The sequence below is a fragment of the Cinclus cinclus genome, chromosome 10 (genome assembly GCF_963662255.1).
Source record: "Cinclus cinclus chromosome 10, bCinCin1.1, whole genome shotgun sequence".
NCBI classification, from domain to species: Eukaryota; Metazoa; Chordata; class Aves; order Passeriformes; family Cinclidae; genus Cinclus; species Cinclus cinclus.
In genome coordinates, this window is record NC_085055.1 from 20040563 (window position 1) to 20055584 (window position 15022).

The 15022-nt window shown below is 48.9% G+C and overlaps 1 protein-coding gene across 1 annotated transcript; it reads left to right on the forward strand.

The window, feature by feature from the left end:
* The first annotated feature begins 5101 nt into the window (after positions 1-5101).
* DBR1 (debranching RNA lariats 1) lies at positions 5102-14029 on the forward strand. The gene is made up of 8 exons (XM_062498939.1): positions 5102-5298; positions 5380-5504; positions 5600-5680; positions 6714-6799; positions 7195-7419; positions 8256-8336; positions 10587-10732; positions 11230-14029. The coding sequence occupies exons 1-8, from the start codon at positions 5102-5104 to the stop codon at positions 11900-11902; spliced, it is 1614 nt and encodes a 537-aa protein (XP_062354923.1). The 3' UTR covers positions 11903-14029.
* The last annotated feature ends 993 nt before the right edge of the window (positions 14030-15022 follow it).

Genomic DNA, 15022 nt, shown 5'->3' on the forward strand with positions numbered 1-15022 from the left:
TCACAGCTGCAGTGAAGATAATGGAAGGTCCAGCTACCCAGGGTACTGGGACAAGTGGTCACAGAAAAAGAACAGCCTGAGGACCCCTCACCAGAGTTAACCTCCAGCTCTCGACAGCCAACACCTCCGGGCCAGCCCGGGAAGGGAACACGCTGTGCTCAGAACCTGCTACGCCTGAGACCCTGGGGACAACTCTCCGGGGACAGCTCACAGCCCCAGCCCGGGCCCCGGCCACCACGGAGAGCCGGTGCTCCAACGCGTTCGGGGCGAGCATCGCCGGCCCCCCACCGCCCTCAGCTCACCCCGCCAGACCCTCCAGGACCGCGCCAGCGCCCACACCGGGACCGCCGCGCACGGCTCCTCATCCACAGACACCGCCCCGGGCCCCGCGGGACCGACCCACTGCCCAGACAGGGCGAGCCCCGGCCCCGGGCCTCACCGCCCGCCCGCACGTACCCGCCGGGGCAGCGCCCCGTCCCGTCCCATGCCCAGCGCCGCTCCCGCCGCCGGGCGCGCTCCGCCGCCCGCCCTGGCCGCCCCTTCCGCACGGCCGGGCCCGCCCAGCGCCGCGGGCCGGCTGGGGGGGCGGGGGCGGGCCCCGCCTCACAGAGCCCCCGGGCCGCCTCACAGAGCCCCCGGGCCGCCTCACAGAGCCCCCGGGCCGCCTCACGGCCGGTCCGCGCCTCAGCCCCGCCTGTGGCTCTCCAACCAGCGCGGGCGGCGGGTTTGGCTTATCTCTCAGGAACGCCACCGACGCCCTTAGAGATTCACAGTAATCGACGAGGTTGGAAGAGACCTCCAGGACCACCCGGTCCGACCATGCAGCCAGCACTGCCGCTGTAACCCCTAAACCACATCTGCCAGCGCCACATCCAGACACCTCTTGTACACCTCCAGGGGCCATGACTCCACCACCTATTCCAAAGCCTGGCCACTTTTTTTTTTTTTTTTTTTTTTCTATTAGCCAAGCTGAATCTCTCCGTCTTGCCTTAGGGCCATTTCCTCCTGTGGTCTCACTGCAGGCACGGTAGAGAGCGGCCCCATCTCACTACAGCCTCCTGTCAGGGCGCTGTGCAGAGTCATGAGGTCCCCCCGAGCCTTCTCAAAGCTAAACAAACCCAGCTCCCTCAGCTGTTCCTCATGGGGAATACTTTCTAGCCCCTTCCCGAGCCTTGTTGCTCTTCTCTGGATATGTTACAGCACCTCAACGTCCCTTTAGAGATGAAGGGTCCAGAACTGAATGCAGTGCAGCCTCACCAATGCTGAGTACAGGGGAGGAATGGCTTCCCTGGTCCTACTGGCTACAATGCTCTTGATACAAACCAGGATGCCTCTGGCCTTCTTGTCCACACTGCTGGTTCACATCCAGCTGCTGTTGACCAGCACCTGAGAGTCCCTTCCTGCTGAGTAGCTCTCAAGCCACCCCTACCCCAGGCTGGAGTTGCAGGAGTGGTCCAAGTGCAGGATGTGGGACTTGGCCTTACTGAATTTCACATTGTTGTGCTCAGCCCTTTGACTGAATCTTTCCAGGTCTCTTTACAGAGCCTTTCTGCCCCTGAGCTGATCAACACTCCCAACCAACCTCGTGTTGTCTGCGAATTTACTGAGGGTTGCTTCATCTCTTCCTCCAGACGGCTTTCAGCCCTCATTGGCTGGAGGCCATCAGTAGTGCCCTCCAGCAAAGCAGTGTCCTCTGGCAAAAGGTACAACTTAGGAGGGAAAGAGCCCTGTTGGTGCAGCTGGAACAGGGAAGCAGCTGCAGCACCTCAGCCTGGAACAGGCCCTGCGTTGGCAGCTGTGCTGTTGCACTGCAGATCACGTTGCAATCATTAGACACGATCTAGAGGAGGAGATGCCCAAAGACACCTGGACACAGCTGCAGGTAAGAAATGTGATATTCAGGCCAGCCTTGTGGGGCCTTTTCCTAAGGGAGCTTTAGTTTTGTCTGGTTGCAGCAGCCCCTCCCTTCAGTTGCACAAACACACACGTGCCACCTCACGTGCCCTCACAGCTTACAGAGGCAGCTCAAAATCTCAGTAGGAGCATATCAGATTTGTCTCTTGCACTCCAGTGTATCTCCCTCTCCTTCATAAACACTGTCTAGCAGCACTTTTCCTTGTACCACCCTTCTCAGCCATGCTATCCCTCCCCAAAAGTTAAATACAGATGCCTCCCTTTTGCTACTCTTCATTTTAGTAATGTGTAAATCATGCTAGAAACCTGTTGGTATAATCTAAAAACGCTAGGAAGCACTTGACAGAACAGTCTTCAAAAGCTCCTCTTACTACATTCTCAGAGATGAGGGAAGCAACTCTGTTATTCACAGCCCCTTCAGATGCCCTTTATTCTTCATTTCTCTGCAGAGGAAAACTATTTTCATGGTACTAAAAACCATACTTAGCTCAGGAAGAAAACATTACTTACTGGTCAGTGCAGGCAGGCAACATCCAAAAGGGCAAATATCTCCTACCCAAGCAATCTACTGACCTGAGCTTGCTTGTTGGGACTTTTCCCTCCTTGGCCTCACAGTTCCCTGGCCATTTATGCAGGACAGGATGTGCATGCAGTCCTCTGCTGCAGGACTGGACATTCAGGCACAAGACACATGCACAGGCAACTGGGGCAAGAGACTATGACTGCAAAACCCAATCCAAGGCCAAATATGGGTCAGTCATGCACTGGAAGAGAGCTGTGCCTCAGTCACATGGGTTTTCAAACAGTCTTGAAGGACTGAACAAAATAACATAGTTAAGCATTAACTTGCTGACACTTACTCTGTAAACAGCAGCATGGCTGATTCCCTTTGTGCTCTGGAAAGGTCAAAGCAGTTTTGCTCAGCAAACACTGAATTTAATTACAGATACTGAGATGCATCATGAGTAGTGTACAAATACAAAAATACTCTGACATAAAAGAAGCCCTGCTTTATAGACTCTGTTGTGCACCAGTTCACTTGGGATAAGTGGCACATGGAGTATAAGAAATGAGCCCAACTCAACACTCAGGAAATACAATTAAAGTCTCAGCTTACCTTCCCTGGCTGGGGATGAATTTGGGTGGGCAGGCATCTCAGGAAGCCCCTCGAGATGGTGTACCCTAGGTAAGGTGTTACCTTCCAGAGATTCACGGACCTTCTCTGTCTCTCACCCCTTTCCTTTCAGGAAGTCTGAGAGATAGCAAATGCAAGAGGTTTCTGTTCTTCCCCAGAGAGCTGGAAAGCTTTCCCAGGAGAGGTGCTGGAGTTAGGACTTCTTGCACTATTCCAGGTAGGTCTAAGCAAAGTGAAAGAGCCAAGTGCACCCAAAGCACTCCTGTGTATGCTTTCCCCTTGGAGACTTGTGGGGTTTGGAAGCCAGAGGAATTTTCCCCTTCACTTCAGCTGGGCTTGGACAAGCCCCAAAATACACAGAGTAATGCAACGCTGTGAAATAATGAAATGTAGGAGACAACACTCATATTTTCTTAGTATCAAAAGAGGCCATTATGTAATGCTTGGTACCATGGGCAAACAGAAATGTCTGCTTGGTTTCATGATTACAGGGGAAGCAGTACCAATTAATGCTTAACTATGTCCTTGCAATTTTGCTCAATCCCAAATTTAAAAAAACCTCCAAACCAGTCTTGAAGTGGAAAAAGTCTGAAGTAGTTTTACTACGTGACAATACAAGGCCACCCTACAATCCAAACCACTGTCCTTCCAAAGCAGGAAATCAGCGTTTTCCGAAGAGGAGCCTGCCAGTCCGAAAGGAAAAGGGGAGATACCCGGTATGTCACCCAGCCTCATAGGCGCTTGCCCTGGTGATGTCACTGACTCTGTCCCTGTGTGCTACAAAGTTACAGAAGCCCGTGCTTCGCTATGCTGAAAACACGCCTGCCTGAAGCTGAACTGGCCCAGACTCGGTGTTTTATCAGATCAAACGCCAGGTGGAAGTGAGCACAGCCACTGCTCGTGCTACTCCACCACCACGTTGTGGTCTACGACTGAGGGACAAGTACAGCTTCCGCTGCTCCCCACAGGGCTGGCCGAGGAGGTGCAGGCAGTGCCCGGCGGGTGCAGTGGTGCCGGGGGAGCCGAACCCTTATGCAGCCCCTCATATGCAGCTCCCCTTGTGCAGCCCCCCCTGTGCAGCCCTCCTTATGCAGCTCTGGTACCCCCGCAGGGGCTCCTGTCCCGCTGTACAACCCCACTCAGTGAGTGTGACGAGCCTTCCTGACCAGTTACGGACCGTGGTGCTCATCGCTGTGCCAGTGTTACTGCCCAGAGTCAAGGTCCCACTGGCCAGCTACAGAATCACAGAGTCAATTACTGAGGTTGGAAAAGACCTCTGAGATCATCGAGTTCAACCTGTGGCTGCCCCCCAACCTGACAACCAGGCAAGGACACTGTCTGTCACGTGCGGTCTTTCCGTAAAAGATCCTCCAGGGTGGGGACTTCACCACCTCCCTGAGCAGCCCATTTTCCAGTCCCTAGTCACCGTTTACATGAAGGAATTCCTCCTGATGTCCAACCTAAACCTCTCCTAGTGCAACCTGAGGCCATATCCTCCTGTCCTGTCCCTGTTCCCTGAAAGCAGAATCCGACCTCTCCCTCCTGTCGTGGGGAGTTGTGAAGAGCAAGAAGGGCCTCCCTGAGCCTCCTTTTCTCCAGGCTGAGCCCCCCCAGCTCCCTCAGCCGCTCCTCTCAGACTGGTGACCCTTCCCCAGCTCCGCTCCCTGCTCTGAACTGGCTCCAGAACACCTCAGGGACAGTGACTCCACCACCTCCCAGGGCAGCCCATTCCAATGCCTGGCTACCCTTCCTGGGAAGAGCGAGCAAGGCTGGAAGGGATTATCGGATATCACCGGGTCCGACATTCCTGCTCGGGTAGGTCGGAAGGGGACCGCCGGAGGTCACCGGGCAAGGTCCCTCAGAGCAGGGCTCTCGGAAGCCCGCGGGCAGCGGGGGCGGACCCAGGCCCCGCGGCCCGTGACACCCTCCCTACCCATGTCCCCACACGGCGCAGGCGCGGAGGTGACGCAAGGCGCGCGGAGAGGTGACGCAAGGCGCGCGCCGTGGTGACGCGAAAGGCGCGCGCGGCGCCCGCTCATTGCGGCGGTGGCGATGAAGGTGGCGGTGGCCGGGTGCTGCCACGGCGCCCTGGACAAGATGTACGAGACGCTGGAACTGCTGCAGCGGCGCCACAACGTGCGGCCCGACCTGCTTCTCTGCTGCGGGGACTTCCAGGCTGTGCGCAACGAGGCGGACCTGCGGTGCATGGCCGTACCGGCCAAGTACCGGGACATGCAGACCTTCTACCGGTGAGCGCCGCCGGCCTGGCCCCGGCCCCGGCCCGACCCACGCCGACCTGGCCGGGTCCAGCAGCTGCCGTGTCTCCGCAGGTACTACTCGGGCGAGAAGAAAGCCCCGGTGCTCACCGTATTCATCGGCGGTAACCACGAGGCTTCCAACCACCTGCAGGAGCTGCCCTACGGCGGGTGGGTCGCGCCCAACATCTACTATTTGGGTAAAATCTCTCCGCCCCAGTCCCGGTCTGCTGGCGATTTCCCCTACAGCCCCTGCCCTGCCCGGCCCCTCCGTGACCGCCCTCCCGTCCCGCAGGTTACGCGGGCGTGGTGCGGTTCCGCGGCGTGAGGATCGGCGGCATCTCGGGCATCTTCAAGTCTCACGACTACCGGAAAGGTACCGGGGCAGCGGGACTGGTGGGGCGAGGAGGGCAGGGGAGAGCCGGGCCCGCGGCGTGGTGTGAGGGTCTGGTTGTGCTCAGCCCCGAACCGTCTCTTAGCCTGAAAGCCACCCTTGGCTCAACACACGGATTTTTCTGAGATGAGTCTGTAGCTGCCCGGTGACCACAGCAGGAAGCAAGGCGCCTTTGGAGGGTTGTTGGAACACTGTTGATTTTTCCGTGGCAGTGTCCTTTCAGCGTGGGGTGCCACACTTTGATTTTCTTTGAGTGAAACAGTCAGTTTATAACTGACATTATATAAGTATACTGTCCTGCCCTGAGTCTTAAGGTCAGTACATCTGGTTCCTCCTGGTTATGTGGGTGTGTATTGAAGAGTTCTTCCTGGGATGGGTGGCAAAAATCATGTCACAGATGATACCCCATGTCAGTGAGTAGAAGATAGTTTATTCATTCTGATCTCAGCACTTGAAAGAGTGGTCCTTATGGTTACTGTACTGTGCTATCTTAACTAACAAAAAGCTTCAGAGAAGCTTTTCAGGTGGCTTTCAAGCTGCAAAGTTCTGAACCAGTTTTCTAGAATACTTGATTCTGTCTAATACTTCTAAATGCTAATTAAATTTCCTGTCATCAAGGGGGCACTTTATATGCCTGAATATTGTATGAGGGGCATGAGACGGGATTCTTTTGGCAATAACTAAAAAATATTTTTTTCTGGTAAGTCTGTAGAACACGTAGGAGCTATGTTAGGTATTCATCTTTTTTGTCCCAAGGTGAAGTTGGATTCTCATCCCTTTTGTCAGGGTACATGTTGATACTTCCGGAGTTTGTGCCTGTGGGCAGTGACAGGGATGTTTAGGCTGCTGCTGAACCTGTTAAACTGTAATTTCAGAGTGGCAGTACTCTGAACAATCATGAAAAATCACAGCCTTGTACCTGGGTTTTACTCTAGGTGTCTGTGTGACCCCAAAATGCTGCTGTGTAGGAAGGAACTACTGATTCAGGCAACTATTACTGTTTTCAACATTTCAGGCCACTTTGAGTGCCCACCATACAACCAGCAGACCATCAGAAGTGCTTACCATGTGAGGAATATTGAAGTCTTCAAACTCAAACAGGTCAGAGAAAAGCCTATTTTTTTAACAAGGGTATTTTTCATTAATGCAGAATTAGGAAGTTAAAGTTATTCTGATGAAGTGTGCTGGATATTGAACCAAAACATGCTTTAGCACATTGATCAGAGCTCTTAGACATGTGTCCTTTGAGGAGGAATATTATGTTTAGCCATTATTCCTTTTAAATAAAGCTTTTAAAAATTTCATGAGGAAGAATATGCCTTTGATTGTGGGCAGAGGACTTGCTCTCTAGCTGTGATTTCTCTGAGTGCCTGACTTACAGTGGTGATATGAGCTCCTTTAAAAGGCAGTATAAAGCACAGCTGGCTGCCTAAAGTAATTTCTAAACTCCTTTGTCAATATGTTGTATTTAAGCCACGTGCTTTTTGGCCTGACAGCTGAAGCGTCCCATCGATATATTTATGTCACATGACTGGCCAAGGAGCATCTATCACTATGGAAACAAGAAACAGCTCCTCAAAATGAAATCCTTCTTCCGTCAAGAAGTGGAGAGCAACACGTTGGGAAGCCCTGCTGCTTCAGAGCTCCTGCAGCACCTGAAACCCACCTACTGGTTCTCAGCACATCTCCATGTTAAATTTGCAGCTTTCATGCAACACGAGGTAAAGGGGGACAGAAAGTGAAGAGTGTATGTGTCCCAGGCAAGCTTTAGAATTCTAGTGCAGGTAACCATGCCCAGAAAAGCAATTTAGTGGTTTTTGTTCCTAAAACTCATTTAAAACCATGAAAGATTAAGTGTTAGGTGTTAGGACTATTATTTTATGTAAATTAAAGAGATGTTTTAAATGAGGTGTGTAACTCCCTAATCATTTTCAGGAACAGAATGAAATAGCTGAAGTTATTGTTCTTGAAACTTGTTAATTTAACTATATAGAAAAGCACTCTCCTGCTCTGTTGGGGAAGCAGGCAACTTCAAAATAGGTGAGGAAAAGGGGACAACTTCTTAAAAGGTGATGAGGGAGTGACTGAAGAAGGTGGTTAACTGAGGGTGGGAGGATCCCTGTAGTGCGGCTTTGCAGGTCTGGTAGCCCCGGTTAAGCCAAAAACCACCCTGTAGTTGAAACAGTTATTCCTGAAGTGATGTCAGGGCTGTTCCTATTTGCAAGTTCTTTGTCTGTAAAAATGTAACTTCAGACCATTTAGGCTCAGCAAGTCTGTTTCCAGTTAAGTTACAGTTTTTCTTTCTGCTCCAGGGGTGGATGTGCTCAGCTCCCTTGGTTAGTGCTGAAATGTAGCTCTTACTTTATCTTGCTGTCATCTGCATCCTGCTTCCTGTTAGACTCCCAGTGAAGTCTGTCCTTTTTCCCTGCTAATTTTCTATTTCAGAAAGTTATTTTTCTGTAGAAATTATACATTTAAACCTGTCTATACAGCTTGTTTAGAGTGATAAAATTTCATAGAAGTGCTAATGATTGTTTTAATACCATTTGCTTCCTAGACAAGCTCCAAAGAAGAGTTACCAAAAGCAACCAAGTTTCTGGCTCTGGATAAATGCCTGCCACACAGAGACTTCCTGCAGGTGATGAACACGTGTAGAAGGTTTTCACTTTTAAGTATTTCATGTGTTTGAACTGCTAGTGCTGTTCTTAGATATAAGATGAAGAATAGTGCTGATAAGTGGAGGAATTTAAAAGAAACTAGGAATGCTGGATGTGTGGAATGGTCTTTGTAGGATTTTGTCCTGAAATAAGACCGTTTTGTGTAGGTGCTGTGTTTCCTTAATCCTACCATTTCCATCTGAGAACAAGTACCTGACTTCAGTGGATGAGTCTCAAATAATTTGCTGTGAGAGTGAGCTGCTGACAACGTGTTTTTCAAATGCACTCAGGTGTTTAGAGTGGCTTTTATTTATCATCCCAAGGGGAAGGTGCTTCATTGTCTGTCCTTTGGTTGTGGGATGGTGGGATCCATTTGCCCTAGTACCTACTTTTAAAGGTGGAAGAGCGGATGAGGATGGGCTCTGACTATGCAAAGGAACATGAGTGCTAGTCCAGACTTAAAATCCTATAACAAAACTGATCTGGATTAGTACTACCTCCAGCAGCATGGAGAGTTTAATTACTTTGTGGAGTATTTAAAGTTAGAGCCTGACTAGGGCTTTGGCTAACCCCAATGGTTTGATTTGGGCTAATGTCACTGAAGACAAAGTGATCTGAATTTCAGTTCATCATGAAAGAGTTTAAAAACATGTCGTCTTAATTCATAGCTGTGCTATGAGTGAGCATTCGTACAGCAGAATGACTGTTCCTGTCAATTCTTGGTTTGTATCCACTTAGAAGTATCTTGGATTGAAAGAGATGTCTGCCAAGGAAGGTGGGAACCTCCCTTGGAATAGAAAATATGACCCCCTACCCTCCAAATTATTATAATTTTGAAATGATGGGGATTTCAGGCAAAGATACGGGAAAAGGAATAACAGTCCTTTCCCCGTATATAAAACGTATTTAACAAGACAAACAAACAAACAACAAGAGCAGCATTAACTCCAAACACTCCCAGACCCAGTCCCAGCCTCCGTCGGTCTCAGGCACTTTCCCCTTCGGTGCAGTTCCGGGCACAGCCAGCAGGGGCGCTGGTGGCTCGCGGCCGGGCAGGGCGGGGCGATGACTCCCCCGAGGCTGCAGGGGGCGCTGCGGCGCGGGCTCGGCGCCGCTCTGCGCGTGGGCGATGGGGGCGGTGGGAGAGAGGGAAAAGGGGCTTCCTTCGCACACCCGCAGGGGCGGCCTGGCCGGGGCCCCTCCGGATGGCGAAATGGCTGCGGCAGGAACCTCGCAGCCGCAACGGCAGAGGCCGACACGCCCAGGGTGCCAAATCAAAGCGTAGCTCTAAGCCCCAAGTGGTGGCGGAGGCAGAAGGAGAGCGGGGTCTCGATGGGCGCTGGGTTTCGGGCTGAAGGGTAGCAAAAGCAGCGGCAGAAAATGGCCGGGGCTGTGCAGTGGCTTTGGGCTCCTGAAGGCAGCTGGGAGATGCTCCCTTGGAGTGAGGAGGAGTTTTCCCCTGAGGCACCCGAGTAGATGGGGAGGGTCCTTCCCAGTGACATCGGGTATGAGTAAGGTCCCAGTCCCAGGACTGCTCTGATGAGCAGAGGCTCACTCACAGTAAGGAAGCAGCAGTAAAGAACAGAATTCTGTGGTGCCAACAAATTCTTCCTGCAGCAGCAGCCCAGAACCAAGACCACAACTGTCTCAGCTCTGATCCTGAGAGCAAGTGAGGGCCGACCCCAGCCCCTCACCCTCAGCCAAGATCTGTCAGTATCTCTGCCTTTCCCAAGAGAAAACCCACCAACTAGGAGACGGAGCAAACTGCACCCCCTCCCTCCTGGCCACATCTTTTGTTTCTCTTAAGTATCTGTTGTTCCAGTTTCTTTGTCAACAAATGGGAGAAAAATTCCCTAAGAGAAAGTAAAAAAAAAAAACCACGGAAAAAAATCCTAACCTCCAACAGAAAGCAGCCTGAATTTAGGCGCAGGCAAATTCTCTTTTTAAGTTGCATCACTGTCCAGTTGCTGGCAGTAAGGGAGGGAGTGTGTTCTGCTTTTTAATTGCTCTAAGCTGAAGTTCAGAAATGCCTTTTTTACTGTTACTGATTGTCCTTTGTTAGCCCCTTATGGGGCGGCTGGCTTGAGAGGATTTGCTTGGTTGAGGCCACTAGCTCAGTGTACATTAAACTTCATTTAAACTCTGTACACTGAAAGTAACATTTGAAACTTTAATCAGATTCTGGTGTCAAGAGAAATAACTCAATCTGTTTTCTGTGTGTTTGGAAGTAGATAATAGATGTGGAGCATGATCCAAATGCAGGCGACTCGCTGGAGTACGATGCTGAATGGATTGCTGTTCTCAAGGCCACCAACAGTCTTGTTAATGTGACCCAGAGCTCCTGGAATATGCCTGACAAGAATGGCCTCCATGATAAGTAAGTTGTTTGCAAAACAGAGATGAAAGTGTGGTTGGTTAGTTTGTTTTTCTGGACTGGAAGTAAAGTTATATTTGATATTTGAGTTGTGTTTCTGTTCTGCAGCCTGTAATGCCTTGCTAAATGCCTTGGGAAGAAAAGGGGATATTGACAAAATATGTAGTCTAAAGCCTGCATCTTCTTAACTGCTCTACCTGGACAGTTAGTTTAGTTTTGCAAACTTAGATATCAGCATCTGAGGGACAGAAACTATACCATGAAGCTGAAAATCAGGCTGGGCTATGGGCATGGGTTGACATAATACACTAATCCTTGCTGGAGAGAAGGGTGTCTCAGTACTAACCAAAAGAAAATTAAAACCTTCCTGAAAAAGCATTTGAGGCATAAAATGTCTGTTTTAAGATGAATTTATAATCCATCTTTGAAGGCTGTACTCTGTGGTGGGAACAAGCAGTACCTTTTGACTTGCTGCACTTGTTTGAACTTTTATTGTTTAGGTGGGATTACAGTGTGACAGAAGAAGCCATTAAAGAAGTGTTAGAGGAGCTGAACCATGACCTCAAAATTCCTTGCAACTTCACATTGACAGCTGCTTGTTATGATCCCAGCAAGCCCCAAAAAAACATGGAGCCAGTTCATACCATCAATCCCCAGACCACTGAGTTCTGTGCCCAGTTTGGCCTCACTGACATCAATGACAGGATCCAGCAGGCTAAAGAAGAGGGCTCAGGACGAGGTGAATGTGAAGAGGAGGAGGAAGAGGAGATGGACAGTACTGGGTCAGCAGAGGAACCCAGTGAATACAATACAGATAATTCTGGCCTCTCCTTTAATCCAGATGAAATAATGCTGGATGAAGAAGGTGGTGATGAAGACTTGAGTACGTGTTCTGTAGATCCCTCCCCTGATCACCCTCCTGAGTTCTCTACGAGCTTCTCTGACATCCGGATCATGCCAGACTCCATGGCGGTGTCATCTGACGATGCCACAGACTCCAACAACGAGGAACTGGAGAAGTCTGGTGGGAACAAGCAGGTGGAGGAGAAGAGCCCCACTGAAAGGTCATTGAAGCGCATTGGTGCTGATGAAAACGAGAACAGTGGCGTTAAAAAAATCAAGAGAAGGAACCAAGCTCTCTATGCTGCAGAGGATGAAGATAAAACAGATTAATACTTCACAGGGTGTGTAACTAAGTTCCCTCCCTGCCTTTCTGTGGGAAGATGGAGAGAATTGTAGTGGACTTTGCGTGCTTTTAATGTCACATAATCTTAGTCATGTTACTTTCCTAAGCTCAGAGGCTGAACGCCCTTCTCAAAGGGAAGGTGATTTACCCAGAATAGACATCAAAGAAAGAAGCTGAGACTTTTTCCAGCAAAGTACTTTGTCAAAGGATGTAAAGTTCATATATCCTTGATTTTGCTTCAGTTCTTGGTGTATGGTGTATACTCCATATCTTCAGCTGAACAAGACTCACCATGCTTGTTTAACAAGAACTCTTAAACTGTAGCCTCAGTACGAGTGAGAGAATGTCTGACTTACAAGACTGAATGATTTTATTTTATTGCTTTTGTCTTGTTTTATACTGAACTGCTAGTACAAAGTAGCATACACAATAGGCCTGTGAATGAAATTTAAAAATAGAATTCCCATGATAACAAAACAGCAATAGAAGAATGAAGATTTTTTGTTTCTGGTGATAGTCATGCCACAGAGAAACTTCTTGGTCATAAACAAAACAATATGTATTGTGCAGGATTGGCTTTTAATTGGATTTTTAGTTCTGATAGCAAACCAAGTCTCTTGATTTGGAGAATGACGATTTTATGGACACCATGGAAGAGTGCATCTCTATTCTTAAAAACTAATTTTTGTTCTGTTTCTTAAAACTTGAGAACAATGGCTTAAAATGGAAATAATTAGGAAGGACAACTACCTAAATGTAGACACCACCTCTGATTAATTAGGGCTGTTTTTTGTGTTCATACAAGGCAGAAGGTAAGTTGCCTGAGACATTAACACCTCCCATTATCATTAGTGTCACTTTTCACTTCTCATTTCAGTAGCTGTAACTTGCTGAAATCTTTAAACTGGATTTGGAATCTTCCAAAGCGCCTTTGTAATCATCAGCTGAGGGAGAACAGGAGCTGCCAGAATAGTGACACTCTTGAAAGTTGTCTTTTCATTTATTTTTTCCCATGAATTATTAGTAAATGGCATTCCTTTTGCCTAAGAGGCCATGGGGATAAAATGAAAATGACAATGTTTTCAAGCATATTAGAATTAATGTTCCTGACAGATGGAATTCTGGAATTCATGGCCATGCTGCCCCGAGAGCAGAAGTAGCTCCTGTGCTTTTCCTCCTCGAAGGCACAGGCAGTGTGCAGGAGAAAGCATCTTGACAGGAACAGGGAGCTGGACGGGGAGCAGTGAGTGAAATGCATCCCTGAGTGTGAGTTGCGTATCAGGGTGGGGAATTCTGTCTTTGAATCACTTCCATCGTCTAGGGTTCATCTTGCTTCCTCTCCTGTCAAGCAGTTCACTACAAAATGTAAACATGTTAAGTATTCAAGGGCTAGAAAAGGGCATAATTAATGCTCTCAACAGTTCAATTAACACCTCATCAGTCAGAACAGCGACGAAAGAGCTGTGCTGAGGTATGAGGAGAAACCGGGAGTAACCTGGGTGTGACACTCAGAGTATGTAAAATGGCTGTGAAGTGTCAGGTGAGTTATTGAAGCTGAAGAGTCTTTTTAAGGGTCCTGGTAAAACCTTAGTCATTCCTCATGATCTCAACACTATAATTGAAATAAAGTATTTTAAATATAAATTCTGTTATGGACTTGAAAAGCCTCCCAAAGAACCTGAGCATGGCATTGAGCTCTCAGGGTCTCTGCACTGGAATAGAAGATGTATCTTGCATGTAATAGACTTTTCAGTCTGAGTCCTTACATTTTTAAAACAAACTGTTCTGTTGTGTGTTGTCCCATGCCTCCCCCCCTTCTGATAAATATGTTTCTTGAAGGCAGGAGACTCGGACAAGATACCATACTGATTTTTGAACCTTTGAAGAATTTTTTATAAAGTATTTTGGCGTCCCTTGAGCAGAATGTAGCTGGTAAATACAGTGAACATAAATGTTTCCCGAGTGTGAATCATGTCTGACCTCTAGAGTTGCGGTACCTTTTCTTGCAGTTGTTCACACCCTCTTTGCAGTTTGCAGTGTTCTCCCTACCTTACTTTCATCCATTATGGATTTTCCCTGTCGGCAAGATTCTTTGCTGTAAGGATTCAGCAGAAACCCTGAGCTTCTCCAGTAAAGGGCAGGTACTTCAAAAAGTATGGAAAACTCTAGGGAATGCTGATAAATTTAAATTGGCTTTTAAGACTCCGAGTCTCCAGTCCTCTTTAAAAAGACTTAAGAGTCTCTCTGAAAACTTCTGAAATTTTGATGAGAAACCTCTGGAAAACGTTTCTCTGTACAGCCCTTTTGCAGTTTTTCGGTGTGTGTACTTAGTCTAAAACTGGTTTTGCTGTTAGTAGTGCTTGAGGAAAGCGTTCAGCTGTTCCATCCCAGGCCAGCACACAGGTATTTTCACAGCACGTCATCAGTCTGCTCAGAGGAAAACAGCAAAGAGGTATACCCTTGTTTTATAATGGAGTATTTTTAAATTAAAGCTATTAAAGTCACCTTTGTGACTGCATCATAATGTATGTTTATTGTACTCCTGTTACCCTGTGCAGTCTCTAGCATCTGTCACACTTCTGTTTTCCTGAGACGGGCATAGGGTGAGATGTGTGAAGCCGAGCTGTGATGTTTTGCTATGTTCTGGTGGTTTTACCGTCTTCCTCCCATTTAGTTTTGTATTCAGGATGGGTACGGTCAGTGTCCCCATGCCTCAGGCCGTGTAATACAGTGGGGCTAATAAAAAAAAAAAAAAAAAAGCAGATCTTAGAGACCCGGTAGTTCTTCATCTTAGTGAAGTCCTGGTTTGTTTGGGGTGGTTTCTGTGAAAAACAAATTCAAAACCAAACACATCCATGCTGGCACCAAAAGCAATGCCAACCGAGAGGAACCCAAATATCATTTCTGCGCAGCGAGGCTGAGGGGAAGGGACGGGCTGGGGCTGGGCCTCGGGCTCGGACAAAGGCTCGGCTCGGGCTCTTTTCGGCTTTGGTTCGGTTCTGCTCGCCTGGGCTCGGACTCGTCGCCGCTCCGCTCGGCTTTCCGGCTCGACTCGGCTCTCGTTCGGCTCGGGCCGTCACTCTCCGCGGCCCGCGAAGGCCGCGCCC